This window comes from Eubalaena glacialis, chromosome 3, assembly GCF_028564815.1.
Source record: "Eubalaena glacialis isolate mEubGla1 chromosome 3, mEubGla1.1.hap2.+ XY, whole genome shotgun sequence".
NCBI classification, from domain to species: domain Eukaryota; kingdom Metazoa; phylum Chordata; class Mammalia; order Artiodactyla; family Balaenidae; genus Eubalaena; species Eubalaena glacialis.
In genome coordinates, this window is record NC_083718.1 from 82,561,616 (window position 1) to 82,576,403 (window position 14,788).

The 14,788-nt window shown below is 42.6% G+C and overlaps 2 protein-coding genes and 1 non-coding gene across 3 annotated transcripts; 1 reads left to right on the forward strand and 2 right to left on the reverse strand.

Annotated features, from left to right (window-relative positions):
• Positions 1-3,770: 3,770 nt before the first annotated feature.
• On the reverse strand, positions 3,771-3,842 carry TRNAM-CAU (transfer RNA methionine (anticodon CAU)). The gene has a single exon. It is a non-coding gene; the product is annotated as a tRNA-Met (tRNA).
• A 236-nt stretch (positions 3,843-4,078) lies between these two features.
• On the forward strand, positions 4,079-10,806 carry ILF2 (interleukin enhancer binding factor 2). Its single transcript, XM_061183456.1, has 14 exons — positions 4,079-4,176; positions 4,899-4,958; positions 5,175-5,217; positions 5,662-5,766; positions 6,136-6,213; positions 6,549-6,651; positions 7,227-7,292; positions 7,762-7,878; positions 8,367-8,445; positions 9,031-9,118; positions 9,561-9,622; positions 9,700-9,814; positions 10,035-10,125; positions 10,276-10,806. Exons 1-14 carry the CDS (start codon positions 4,172-4,174, stop codon positions 10,434-10,436), a joined length of 1,173 nt encoding a protein of 390 aa, XP_061039439.1. The 5' UTR covers positions 4,079-4,171; the 3' UTR covers positions 10,437-10,806.
• A 183-nt stretch (positions 10,807-10,989) lies between these two features.
• Positions 10,990-12,818, reverse strand: SNAPIN (SNAP associated protein). The gene is made up of 4 exons (XM_061183457.1): positions 12,612-12,818; positions 12,300-12,346; positions 11,938-12,056; positions 10,990-11,603 (listed from the first exon to the last, which is right to left on the reverse strand). Exons 1-4 carry the CDS (start codon positions 12,752-12,754, stop codon positions 11,502-11,504), a joined length of 411 nt encoding a protein of 136 aa, XP_061039440.1. The 5' UTR covers positions 12,755-12,818; the 3' UTR covers positions 10,990-11,501.
• Between the last annotated feature and the right edge of the window lie 1,970 nt (positions 12,819-14,788).

Genomic DNA, 14,788 nt, shown 5'->3' on the forward strand with positions numbered 1-14,788 from the left:
TATTTGGGACAAATAGCCATAATGTAATATAGTTAAATACTACAACAGAGAGATAGGTAAATTGCTAAGAGGCCCAGATAAGGGCTATTTTGCTTGCATTAGGGCCAGGAAAATCTCCAACGAGAAATAATTCAACAAGGGTAGGAGGATGAGAAAGGTATTCTGTGCAGAGATGGCAGAATACTGAAGTCTGTTTCCTACATATTTAGGAGAATTTTGAATATTCTTATGGTCTAGAGCAAACAGTAGCCCATGGACCAACTTCAGACGGCAGGCATGTTTTGTCTAGCATGTATTCTCTCTCTCAAATATATATACGTTATATATTATATATGTATATTATATATATATATATAATTTAATTGCCCACATTTTAAAATCAGCAGATGGCACATGAATATTTGGAATTCTGACTTGTCTTGAAATATTGGAGAGCTGGTAATCTAGGTCCTGCATCTCTCCATGAACAATAATCTGGAACCAAGTATCCATTACTTCTTTGAGATGAGTCTAGCTCATCACGGTTCCTATTCACCCTGTTCACTCATTTGTGTTACTGGCTGCATTAGCAGTGCATGTTTTCAACCCTGATCTAGGATGTAAGGTTTATGGGTGTAAGAATGACTGAGGAGGAGAGGCAAGAAAAGGTAGCAGAGGGCAGATCATGCAAGCTTTTGTGGGACAGGCATAATGTCTTTGTTCTATAACGAGGCCTCCAGAGGCTGTAGAGGTAGATAGGAGATTGGAAAAAATTTTTTAAAGTTTTATTGAGGTATGACTGATATACCGTAAGCTGTACATATTTAATGTATACAATTTGATGAGTTTGGACATATGCATATGCCCGTGAAACACATCACCACAACACCAAGGTAATAAACATTTCCATCACCTCCAAACATTTCCTTGTGTCCTTTTGTGTGTGTGTGTGTGTGTGTGTGTGTGTTAAGAACACCTAACATGAGATCTACCCTCTTAACAAATTTTTAAATGTATAATACGGTCTTGTTCACTATAGGGAGATGCTTTTTAAGTAGAATCAACTGGAATTCAGGAAAAGCATACAAATAACTGAAGTCTAGGTGACATTGACTCATTAGTTGAGAAGCTAAAAGAAGCTGAAAGGTTTCAGGGGGAAGATAACAATTTTAGTTTATTGCTTTTGAAGTGCCTGTAGATATCCAAGTGGAGGTGTCCAATAGGCCATTGGATTAGTGGAACTGGAGCTCAGGAGAACTAGACTAGAAATCCAACTTAGTAATTGAGCTTCTCTTTCAACAATGGTGGCTTAAATAATTTGTCCAATCCTCAAGCTGAGCTGCAGACAACTAAAAATGTTAGATGAAATGCTTTTTAAAATAAACGAACTAAGAAGACAGTGAGAGCATGGAAGGACAGGAAAGCAGGAGACCAGCAGTAGGAGAGCTTTTACCCTAGAGTCATTTGCTGATCCAAAATTGGTGGCAGAAAATAGGCTGTGTGGGGCAAGTGAGACAAAATTTGGAGTCCAAATGTCCCCAAAGGTGATTACTTAGGTAAACCACCTTCATATTTAGGGTTAGGATCCTGAAAGGCTGCACTCCTAGGGGAAACCTAGGAGTAGGATAAACCAGAAGTAAACAGAAAATCCAGACCTGAAGTAGTCAAAAGCCAAAATTAAGAACCAATTCATGGGTTTAAGAGCAAGTTAGACTCAACTGAGGAGTAAGTAATGAATTGGAAGAAAGGACAGAAGAAACCACTCAGAATGAAGCATGGATACAAAGGAATGAAAAATATAAAAGAGGGGGTTGGAGATATAAAGGATACCATGAGAAAGTCTGACATACCTTTATTTGGAGCCCAGGAGGGGGGGAAATAATAGGGTAGAAGCAATATTTAAAGAGATAATGGCTGAGAAACTTAAAAAATAAATGAAATACATCAAGCCACAGATTCAAGAAGTTCAACAAATCTCAAGATTAAAAAAAAAAAAAAAAAAAAAAGTCCATACCTGGAGCCATCAGAGTGAAACTGCAGGAAATTAAACCAAATATAAAATCTTAAAAATAGGCAGAAAAAAGAGGGTTGGTTACCTTCAGAGGAGCAACCATTTGATTAACAACTTTTTTTCACAGCAAAAATGGAAACCATAAAATAATAAAATAATATCGTAAATGTGCTGAAAGAAAATGACTTCCAATTTAGAATTACATAGCTAGAGAAAATGTCCTTCAAAGACAAAGGTGAAATAAAGATGTATTCAGAAAAACCAAAACCAAGAAAGTTAGCCACCAGCAGAAGGGCACTAATTCTCAAGCGGAAGGAATATTATTCCAGATGAGTGTTGGGGATACAGGAAGGAATAAAGAGCATTAAAAATGGCAAATCTCAATGACCACTGCTTTAATTAATAAGCATTAATGTCTTGTGGGATTGAACATATATACGGAATTTAAATTCTGTAAACGTATACACCTACACTTACCCAAGAGGAACAATTGCATCTCACCCCAAGAACCTTGTACAAAAATGGTCATAGCTGCTTTATACATAATGGCTCCAAACTGGAAACAGCCCAGATGTGCTCACCTGTGTCTCAGCCAGTTGGAGGTCCTGAATTCATCAACAGGAGAGTGGGTAAACAAACTGTGGAATATTTATGCAATGGCATGCTACTCATAAATAAAAAGGAACAAATTGCTGATAAATGCAAAAACATGGAAGAATCTTGAAATGTGTCAAGCAAAAGAAGCTAGACAAAAAAGAGTACATAGGATGTGAGTCCATTTATGGGAAGAACAGACGAAACTAATCTATGATAATAGAAATTGGAATAGTGATTGTCTCTAAGGGAAGGGCAAAGGGGTATGAGTGAATTTTTTGAGGTGATAAAAATGTTCTTTATGTTAATCTGTGTTATGGGCAGAATACATTACTCAAAATTAATCGATCTGTAGACTTAAGATCTGTGCATTTTGCTGTAGTAAATAATACTACAATTAGTATATTAGTATCAATATAGTACTTAAAAAAGTTACACAACAATATATATAGTTCTGGAGGGAGTGACGGTGGTAAATGGAATTAAATTATTCCTTCATTTTTCACAAGGAGGGTGAAAGTATTACATAAAATTAGAGCTTGCCAGTTCAAGGAGGCACGTCGTAATTTTTAGGGTAACCACTAAAAGAGTAGAAAAAGAGTGTGTAACTTCCAATTGACAGAGGCAGGGAAGGAATAATAAATAGTAATCAATGCAAAACAAGGCAAGAAGGGGGAGAAACAGGATTATAGAAGGACGAAAAGCACATAGTAATATGCTTGATGTAAATGCAACCATAGTATATCCATATTTGTGGCTGTGAAACTTCGTATAAGGGTGAAAGCCGCCAGGGAGGTTGTAGAGTGAGGAAAAGAGAAATGAGGGGAAACTGGGCAAATGGCAGGGGGTCTGGTCCTTCTCTCCTGTCACTTCCCTTGCGCTCTTTTTCTGAGCTCTCCTTCCAAAGGCTGTCTCAGTTTCCCTGCTAGTCCCTCACTATCAGGATTTTCCCCCTCTGATTCAATCAATATACATACTCAAATCCGCTTCTCCTGTCTCAAGTTTCTAGCCTCTGTGAACCACATCCAGACGTGTAGTGTTCACAGTCACCTAAAGTCCCTTCCTGTTCCATTTCGCTTGCTGACGGCAAAAACAGCTTCCAAAGCCTGCATTTTTGAGAGAGGAAAATGTAGGAGTATGGCGGTTACATTTATTGAAGAAATTTAAACTCCTAGGGATAAAAAAATAGCAGAGGATGGTTTCGATCCATCGACCTCTGGGTTATGGGCCCAGCACGCTTCCGCTGCGCCACTCTGCTGATTCGGAAAATGCTTTTCCATGAAGTGTACAGAAAGTTCTCTGAACGCTACCCATCCTGATTTCCTTACACAGCGCCCCTTAGTGTCTGCAAAAGTCGTTACTGTCAAGTCCGTTCTTATTGGCTAGTTCCTGACACAGTAGGCGCTTTTCATTGGTTCATAAACCGGTTTACCAAAGTAAACCAATAGGCACAAGCGGCGGAGTACGGCGGGAGCCAATCGCGCCGGAGTTTGTTAGGACACGCCGGCAGGGTGCCTCTCCAGTTGTCTGCCCCTCGGAGGAAAGGGGTGGTTGGTGTGGCCTCCATTGTTCGGGCTCTAGGACGCCATGAGGTAAGGGCTGTGGGCTACTCTAGAGAGGTTTCGGGTATTCGACCGAAAACTGTGGGAAGTTGGGCTGAAAGGAGTCGGAGGACTTGAAAGGGCCATGTTTCTAGGGGCTGCACGGAAACCTGAGAGCTCCGGGGCTGGGAGAGTGGCGGAGGTCGGGGGCCGAGGAGGCGGGGAAACTCGGGCCGGGGATGGGGGTGGGGCCCAGGAGTGGGTAGGCAGGTTCGACACTTCGGTCTCTGGGGTGTTCAGATGAGGGGGTGTCCTCAGGTCCCAGGAGGAGCACTCCCCCCCACCCCGCCATCTAGACTGAGAAGGCTGGAACGTGCCTCATGCATCCTCAGTGCCAAGTGCTTGACATATCGGATATGCCTGATGCTTTTACCACGTGAACGAATAAATGAGCAGTCACGTTAGTCTCTGAAGTCTTAGGGTTGGAGTGTCTCAGCAATTATGGGGCATTTCTTGTAGGGTTCACTGAGCCCTGTCAGTATTTAATGTGAGGTTTGATGTGATTAATTTATCCAGAAGGCGGAGGTCATGGGGGGTGAGGCTGGGCACTTGGAATGGGGGGGGGAGAAGTGTAAGTGGGAATGGGATCGCTTGGCTTCCAAAGGGAAGTGCAGAGCGATGGAGGTAGGCTAACTCGAAATCCTGTGGCCGGTATGGTGGAGATTGCTTCAACGAGGTCAAAACAAAGTTAAAATCTATTCATGCATTTCTAGGGGTGACAGAGGCCGCGGTCGTGGCGGGCGCTTTGGTTCCAGAGGAGGCCCAGGAGGAGGGTGAGTGCCAGTTTTTAGCATCTCTGCAGCCGTTAGTTTCCATTTCAGTCATCTAAATAGGAGTTTGGAGTGGACTAATCTTACCTGCCTTTGTGAGATCCAGCTGTGGGTTAGAAGCATTCTTTGCATGCTCTCCTGGTAAATGAGTTTGGCCCCATTATGCGAAGTCAGTTTGATTTCTGTGGTGAGTAATTTGAATTGTTTTCCGTATTTTAGGTTCAGGCCCTTTGTGCCACATATCCCATTTGATTTCTATTTGGTGAGTACCTTGGCCACTGTTCACTTGTAGTTGAGCCCAGCATCTCCCTATTAATGAAGTCAGGTGGTAGTTGGAGCAGAAAAAGGGATCAGTGAGTGGAGTTGGGGGTGGGTTTGAGTCAGCCGTGTGTTGCTTTACATACATAAACAGTGTAAGCTGGATGGGGAAGACAGTTCCTCGGCCACAGTGGGCAGTAACATGGTTATAATCTTTGTTCTGAACAGTTAATGGTATCTCTGGCTTATCTGTTAGTGTAACGGCAGTAAGAGCTTAAATTATGGATATTCCCTCCAGCTTCTAGCCTTGTTTGAACATCTTAAGGAGTAAAAATAAGTGTTGTAGAATTTTCTGTTTTCAATTTTTTTGTGTTGTGGCAACAGAAAGAAAATCTCTATTGTATATTATTTTTGGTAAGTAGTATGTAGTTGTTTATTTCTGGTTTAGTGTGAAATGGCCTTTCCCCGGGTCAAGCCAGCGCCTGATGAAACTTCCTTCAGTGAGGCCTTGCTGAAGAGGAATCAGGACCTTGCTCCTAACTCTGCTGAACAGGTATATTTTGGCTTCCTTCCTGAGATTCCTCAAAGGAAGCTACAGAAGTAAATAACTACTGGTGAGGTTACAGTTATCACAGCCTAAACTCCACAGAAAGTTTAATCGTTCTCCTTATTTCTCTTTATGGGTAGAGGGAGAGAGCCAGGTGAATATATAAACAAATTACATGTGCATTCATATTTTTACTGGGGAATCTATCTTTGGGATCAAAAAGTATTCAAGGCTGGAAGGGTCAGGATGTTCTCAGAGCCCGTGCAGGTATTGCTTCATCTCCTATTGAAGGGATTAGGGGGAAATAGTCAAGCTTGATGAGAAGTTGCTTACAGTGTTTCACCTGAGGGTATTTTTGTTTCTGCTGTCTTTCAGGCCTCTATCCTTTCTCTGGTGACAAAAATTAACAATGTGATTGACAATTTGATTGTGGCTCCAGGGACATTTGAAGTGGTGAGTTTTTGATGATTTAGTCCTAGGAAAGGGGAGCCTTGTGGAACTTTCCTTGGCTCCTGTCTCTTAATTCTTCAGGTGCCTATTCAAAGCCACTCTTAAAATAGGAAAGTACAGTGGAATTCCTTTGTAGTGCTGATCTTGGGGACCAGACTTATATCGTTACTGTCAGCTAACCATGATGAACCAGGCTTTTCATGTGCTTATTTTGGGATATGATTTGAACTCTGCTACTTCCAAATCCGGGTAATAAGCTGTGTTGTAACTGAGTTCTAAGGGATACTAGGCAGTCTTCTCACTTCTGAGTTTTCTTTTTGAAATCCCTTTTCCAACAGCAAATTGAAGAAGTCCGACAAGTCGGATCGTATAAAAAGGGAACGATGACTACAGGACACAATGTGGCTGACCTGGTGGTGATCCTAAAGATTTTGCCAACATGTGAGTGTGCCTCTCTCTGGCCTTAGGAGCAGAACATAGCAGTTGGATTTGAGGCATAGGGATCTTTAAAGCCCAAATTTCTTGTGAGAAAGGCTGTTTGGAAGACAAATGGGAAATTTAGTTTTTTAATGTGTGTTGTATCTGAAAAAATATGGCCAGTTACTATAGGGCAGTGTTTCTCAACTGGGGGTGATTTTGCTCCCCAGGGGATATTTGGCAGTGTCTGGAGATGTTCTGGGGCTAACGTTTTTGGGTAGAGGCCAGGGTTGCTGCTAAGCATTCTACAGTACACAAGACAGACCCTACCTCCCAACCCCAAACAAAGAATTATCCAGGCCAATATGGCATTAGTCCCACTGACAAGAAACCCTGCTGTGGAAAAAGGTGTGTGTATATAGGAGGAGGTGTCCTGTTCCCTGAGCCTTCCGATTTCTCTGTCCAGGTGTTAGCTTCCCCTTGTAAAAGTGTTCATTCAGCTGCTTGTCCTTGCTCCAGCAGAAATCAGAGTGCACAGATGTATAGAAAATCTACATAAATAATTGTAATCTTCATTATCTCCTGTTGTCTCAATCTAGTGGAAGCCGTTGCTGCACTAGGGAACAAGGTCGTGGAGAGCCTAAGGGCACAGGATCCTTCTGAAGGTTTGAGTTTGTTGCTGAACATGTAATTTAATGGTCACAGGAGCCAGGTCTATGATTATAAGTTCATTTTAACAAAGTCAGGTCAGGCTAGAAGGAAGAGCGAATGCAGAGTTTTAGGTTGGGGAAGTTTTGAGCAGAGTTCGCCAGCGTTCAAAATCCAGTTGATGTCCCTTACTTTTAAACTCTGTATTCTCAGTTCTGATTCTGGACTGTTGCTGTTTTTAAAAATCTATCTAGGGGACTTCCCTGGTGGTCTAATGGTTAAGACACTGAGCTCCCAATGCAAGGGGGAATGGGTTCCATCCTTGGTTGGGGAACTAAGATCCCACATGCCGCACAGTGCGGCCAAAAAGATAAATAAGTAAATAAATTTAAAAAACTCTTATCTGTTCCCCCACCCTCATCCTGGATTTACCTTTGGTCATTTAATGGAGATATGAGTTACAGCTTTTGATTTTTCTGTTTGCAGTTTTGACCATGCTGACCAATGAAACTGGCTTTGAAATCAGTTCTTCTGATGCTACAGTGAAGATTCTCATTACAACAGTGCCACCCAATCTCCGAAAACTGGACCCAGAACTCCACTGTTAGTTCTTTTATTCCGTTGCTGTTAAATTTGGAGAAATTCAAAATATGGTATAAAGTGCTATTGAGTTTATTTAGGTCCCCAAAGGTCACATGTGGAATAGCAACAAACTAAGTTTACCCCCAAACTTTGCTGTCTTTCTCTGTAATTTGGAAACAGTTTTACCAGCTTGCTAGTGAAATTGTCAGAGCCAGCATGGCCAAGAAAGCAGTTTGAGGATTTAAGAAAAAGGACTGAGGAAATATTTATGGAGGGGGGTAGGCTTTCGGAGAAAATTGGGGCTCTTGCATGCTTCCAGATTTGGTTTGGGGGAGGAATAGTGATTTTTGGACAGATGACTTGCTGATCTGGGGAACACGGGGGTGGTTTAAGGAATTACTATGTTATCCTGTCGTCCTTCCACGTTCTTGGACTATGGCAGTGGGATTGAATTGCTTGCTCAATAATGGGAATGTTTCATCTTGGTGGATGTCATGCTTGTCTTCTAGTGGATATCAAGGTGTTGCAGAGTGCCTTAGCAGCCATCCGACATGCCCGCTGGTTTGAGGAAAATGCTTCTCAGTCCACGTGAGTCCCTCCCTGTTTGAGTGAAGATATATCCTAATCCTTCTAACTACATTGAACAGCAGGATACCACCACCCCCCCCACACCAATACTTCCTCTCACAGAACATTTTTGGCTGTGATCTTCTGTCTGGGTTTTGATTTTTACCTTAAGTAAGCAAACTTAGGTTGAGGGAAAGAAGGGAATGTATAGTTCTGGAAATAGCTTCATCTCTGTACCTTAGGCGTGGAAGTAAATAATCTTATTACTTTATTTTTTTTTTTAGCTATAGTTGATGTACAGTATTATGTTACAGGTATACGACATAGTAATTCACAATTTTTAAAGGTTATACTCCATCTATAGTTATTATAAAATATTGGCTATATCCCCCATGTTGTACAGTATATTCTTGTAGCTTATTTTATACATAATAGTTTGTACCTCTTAATCCCCTATTCCTATTTTGCCCCTCCCCCCTTCCCTCTCCCCACTGGTAACCACTAGTTTGTTCTCTATATCTGTGAGTCTCTTTCCTTTTTGTTATATTCACTAGTTTGTTTCATGATCTGTTATTACTTTCAATCCTTGGTCCCTCTTACCTTCAGAGTTAAAGTTCTCATCAGACTGCTGAAGGACCTGAGGATTCGTTTTCCTGGCTTTGAGCCCCTCACTCCCTGGATACTTGACCTACTTGTAAGTAATGAAGGGCAATTGGAATTCCTGATCCTCCCTATGTTACAGTAGTTACTCTGAAACCTACCAGAATATGAAATTTGGTACAGATTAAAAAGAAATGGGGGGGAGGGGCGGAGAAGGGAAAGGAAAAAAAAGAAATCTCATTAGTGGACAAGTAATCCAATAAAGATTCAATGTTTATTATTTCTTTGGGCTTTTGGAGTATTCAGTTAAATGAGTAGTTATTACTGCACCTTTGTTTTTCTCATTACTGCTGTCATTTCATTAATGTGGTAATGGAGAGAAATTACTGAATGAGCAGTCATTTCAGAACTGCTTCTCAACGTTAAAATTTTAGCTAGACATTAACCAGTTTTCTTCATGATGGTTTAAAGTTTTAATTTGTTTGAAGATAGAATTGCCACTTTATGGGGCACCTACCAGATTCATTTTCTTCTAGGGGCACTATGCTGTGATGAACAACCCCACCAGACAGCCTTTGGCCCTAAATGTGGCATACAGGTATAGCATGCTGCTTTGGGTTTGGGGCTGGATGTAAGCTGTCTTGTGTGTTCTTCTAATACCTCTCCATGTTTCAGACGATGCTTGCAGATTCTGGCTGCAGGACTCTTCCTGCCAGGGTCGGTGGGTATCACTGACCCCTGTGAGAGTGGCAACTTCAGAGTACACACAGTCATGACTCTGGAACAGCAGGTATTGGGACAGCTCTGAAATGGTCTGTTGTGCCCCACTCTTGAATATCTGGTCAGAAGGCAAAGGGAATGTGGTTTTTAGTGGTCAGGGATTTGGGGGTTCTCACAGACTTTGGTCTTGAAATTAAAACTTGTTTTTATCTCACTTTTCATGAGAATGTTAGTCAAATAAGGTATTTTGATTTTCATTGCTAATTTACCCTTACTTTGCTCTCCCTCAGGATATGGTCTGCTACACAGCTCAGACTCTGGTCCGAATCCTCTCACATGGTGGCTTTAGGAAGATCCTTGGCCAGGAGGGTGATGCCAGCTGTGAGTGACCACTGTGGGACAGGGGTTCTTTACAGTACTCTGTGATCTACAAAGAAAGATCTACACTACTCATGTCTTACTGTTTCCACTGTGTGGATCATGACTTGTATGTTGGGCTACTTGTCTGAAGTCGCCTTTTTTCTCTTCTAGATCTTGCTTCTGAAATATCTACCTGGGATGGAGTGATAGTGACACCTTCAGAAAAGGCTTATGAGAAGCCACCAGAGAAGAAGGAAGGAGAGGAAGAGGAAGAGAATACAGAAGAGCCACCTCAAGGAGAGGAAGAGGAAAGCATGGAGACTCAGGAATGACCTCCCTATCTCTTCACCCCCTTTCTTACCCAAGGAGAAGACTGGAGCCTAAGCTAACTGCTGCTGGGCTTTATGTGGTGGCATTTCTGAGGGATAGGGGAGACAGGAAGGAAGACTAAAAAGACACTATAGAAGGAATTGTCATTCCACTGCGTTCTGAAACTGGCTTAGTAGCCAGAAGTCTCCCATTTATGACCTGTGCCATCCATCTATAGTGAAGCAGGATACCAACTTTTATTCCTAATACTCTAGAATCCCGAACTCCTGGAAACCTCTCTCAACCAGTACTTTGTTGTTGAAATGTTGTGAACTGTTAGTGTTTGCAATTTTTTTTTTACTAAGAAAAAAGATTAAAGTACTTCCTAGTAGGGCTCTTGGTCTTGTTTTTCCTTGGCATCTGGCAAGCTGTTTTGCTTCCTTTTGCTTTCTGTACTCTTCATTGAAAATGATACTTGAGTCTTTTCATTGTGAACACTAGATCTCAATTTGAAGCTATATTTGAATTAATGCAGAAGACTCTTGGAACCTTTCCATATACCAGAGTAAACTGGAATAGCATTTAAGCATTTATTGAATTAAATGGTTCTAGTAACACTGCTACAGTAGTCAAGCCAGTGCAGTCAACAAAAGAGGGTAGGTGGGTCATTCACCTTGACTCTGCCCTTTCTAGTGTAAACAAAGGAATATTGGAAGTCACAGGTAGAGGACATTCTGCCCAGGTCCAACAACCTCGCATGTAAAAGAGGAAGCCCCTCCCTTGTTAATGAGGTTAATGAGGAGATGATAGAGGAGGTGGGCCTTGAGTATGGAGCTTAAAAAAAAAAAATGTAGAGGCCTCAGCTCATTCTTGGAAGCAAAAGCCATAATAAATCCTTTGGGATCCTGAGTCCTACTCTACACAGGTTTCTTTGGGCCCCACATAAATGGGTAAGACTGAAGTGCTTCAAACAAACCACAGGGCTGCCCTTTTGATGTCCCAACACCTACAGGGAGTCCTGGAGGAAACAGGCAGCCGGGGAATGGTATTTGTGCTATTCTGTGGCCATGGGCCCATCTTCTGGCCTGTTACTTGCTTGGGGAACCAGGGGGGTAAACTCCTGAATCCAGCATTGCCCTCCTTCGGGCTGTTTCCTTGGCAACACTGTGGTTTAGCCGCCTCAGCCGTTCCTACAAAACAAGATTTGGAATCAAATTAACTGCCCTGTGAAAAGGATTTACAGCTTGCTGTCAACTAGGCTGGAAAATATCTTAGGCTTGCTTCATCTCAACGTTAAGTCTTCTAAGGTATGTAAGAACATAAATGAGAGCAACTGGGGGTTAAGAATAAGAACAGTAAGTTCTATTCTGGCTGGCAATAGTTGACAACTCCTTTTCCCCCAAAAGACTAAAAATTACGGTGACTTTCGTTGTGTTGGGGACTTCATGACACCCCTTGAAAATCGGAGAATACCTTAAGGACTTAGAAGAACAAAGAGTTACTGTTGGTAGGAAATTCCTTTACCTGGGCATTCTGTAGGATGTTATTAACCAAGACGACTCGTCGCCGGGCATTAAGGAGCTTCTTCACATAGGGGTCGAGATCCAGGGCCACTTTCTGATCCTCATTGATACGGCACAGTTCTGGAAAATGGAAGGAAGATGCAACTAAACACCTAATGGCCTTCTCATTCTTGGAACAAGTAAGTTAGTAAATGCTATGGAAAGCACTCTTGTGCCACATGGGCAGTCACTAGAAACTTAAGAAAAGAGGAGTCCATCGGCAGCCCTGGAAGCAACTGACAGAAACCCAGCCCCAGAGGTTGGCAAAACATAAGGTCCTGTAGTGAGTTGTAGGATCCCGGGTATACAGGGATGCTTACTCACCGGTAGCTAGGTTGTCAATTTGTTCCCGGAGCTCTACTTGGCTCTCTCTGCAAAGAGGTACAAGGCCTACACGGTCAGACAGTTAATGGAACTCAAAAACCTACTCCCCTATGTGTTTCCTAAGTGCTCAGAAAAGCCAGCCTCTGCCCCCACCGGCAGGCCCTCCGCCGGTCTGCCCCGCCTCCAATCAGTTTCCCCAAATTCTTAGTCCCATCCGAACGCCGAACTCGTCTTGTCTCCGCCCTTTCTTGGCCCCGCCCCTACAAAACCAAATCGAGGAGAGGCCCCGCCCCAACCTTCCCTCTAGGGCACCTGACGGCGTGGACGTGAGAGTCAAGCTGCTGCACAGCCGGTCGCAGGAACTCGAGGAGCCCCTCGGCGAAGAGGTCGCGGCCTGCAGGCCCCGCCACGGGGGTTCCTGCCCCGGACACAGCGGCGGAACCAGCTCCCGCCATCACGAACTGCCCTTACGGCCGGAACCTGCCGCGAGGGCCGCCGGGAACTGAAACCCCGCCGAAGTGCGCCGCCAGGGAGCGCCCGGGGAGTGCCAGCTCCGACCCCGGCCTCGGATTTCTGGGAAACGCAGTCTCTGGAGCCAGCAGGGCGGGGCGAAGGGCCGGGCCCTAGAGCTACCGGGAGTTGTAGTTCTTTGTAGGCCATGAAGCGGCGGGTTTTGAAAGTCTCCGGACTTCAAGAGCTAGAAGGAACCATTTTGGGGATGCGTACGTTTTGTTTTCTCCAAAGGTGAAAAACAAATGCCTATGTCCCCAGTTGTCCATAGCTTTCCCATGTTAATTTTGTGGGAAAGCCAGATGATAGTCATAGTATAGTATATTTCTAAATTTAAGTGTATTTTTTAATGGCACTAAAATATGTGCAAAACTGCATCTGAATACTATTCAGCCTTAAGAAGGAACGAAATTCTGGTACATGCTATGCGTTAAACGTGACGACATTATGCTGAGTGAAATAAGCCAGACACAGAAGGAAAAATATTTAATCATTCTGCTTGTATGAGGTGCGTAGAGCAGTCAAATTCATGGGGATAAAATGTAGTTTTATCTCCTGATCAGAACAGTGTTGCCAGCGGCTGGGGGGAAGGGGGAATGGGGACTTGTTGCTTAATGGATACAGAGTTTCAGTATGGGATGCTTTAAAAGTTCTAGAGACTAGTAGTGGTGATAGTTACATAATGTGAGTTTACTTAATGCCACTGAACCATACACTTAAAAATGGTTAAAGTGGTAAATTTTATGTTATATAGATTTTGCCCGTAAAAAAAATTGTTCTTAACCTGCATGTTTCCATATTTTTATTTTATCTACCCTCAAAAAGTTTCCCTACTTTTCTTTTGTTTTTCATGGCTTTCCAGAGAGTTTACATCTCTTGTTGAATTCTCAACAAGAGGCACAGCCCTCTGTCCTTTAAGCCCTAATGTGTTCCAGTGATACACAATAAATGGGCACCAGAATGTTCAGCCTTGAGCTTTGATGAAATAAAGTTCCTATTTTAAGGCAAACAAGAAAAATTTAAACGTGAAAATGTTCTCTGCTTGGGAATTCCCTGCTGGTCTAGTAAAAAAAAAAAAAAAGTTCTCCCTGTTTGGGCCTCTTTTCTTCCCTCTAGTGTGCAGTGTGCGTCTGCATTATTCGTTAACCAGATCTCTCCAATGTCAGAAATACCAGCTCAACCATAAAGATAAATTTTTCTTCTTCTGACGCCAACCATGTAACTCCTTAGAAGATAACATTCCTTTCTCAATCCTGTAAGGCGTCAGGATGACCCACCACTCACCTTGTACGTGCAGGTATCTTTGGTAAACTTTATGTACAATACCAATATATCATTGCCCTTAATGACAGCGATTGCTTGCAGAACAGACTAGGTCAGATGACCTGGGGAGATACCTAATGGAATTTCTTAGCTTAAATGTTTACTTATTACCTCATTAATGTTACTAACTATGTTACTTGTATTCTGTCTATTTTACAAGATTATTGTTTCTTGCATTACCAAATGTGTGACTGAGCCTCCAATAAAAATAATGATGACTAGGCAACTTGAAACAATTGACCAAATATATAGTTCTATAAGATCAATGATTGTAATAGCGTAACTCTAGATATAGGAAGAAACAACAAGAGCGAATCATTATCCAGACCGTAACAGACAAGTAAGACAGACAGTCCAGAGGCTTTTGGTTACCGTTAACAGGGCCTAGTCCAGTAATAGCACATTGGCCTATCAATGAAATCCTTGCCTGACCTGGGAATGAGCATTCCTAGCACCATGAAACAAGCTGGCCATGAAATGCCTCCCAAACCTTGGTTGAAATAAAGACTGAAAGGTAGAGGATTGTAAAATAAAGAATGTTGCCCACTAGCCAGTTCTATAAGAATCAAGTCATTAGCCACTGCGGTCAATGACCTACAGTACACCCTGAAAGGAATTTAGGATCAGGATGAGGCACTTCATGCTCTGGGAAAACT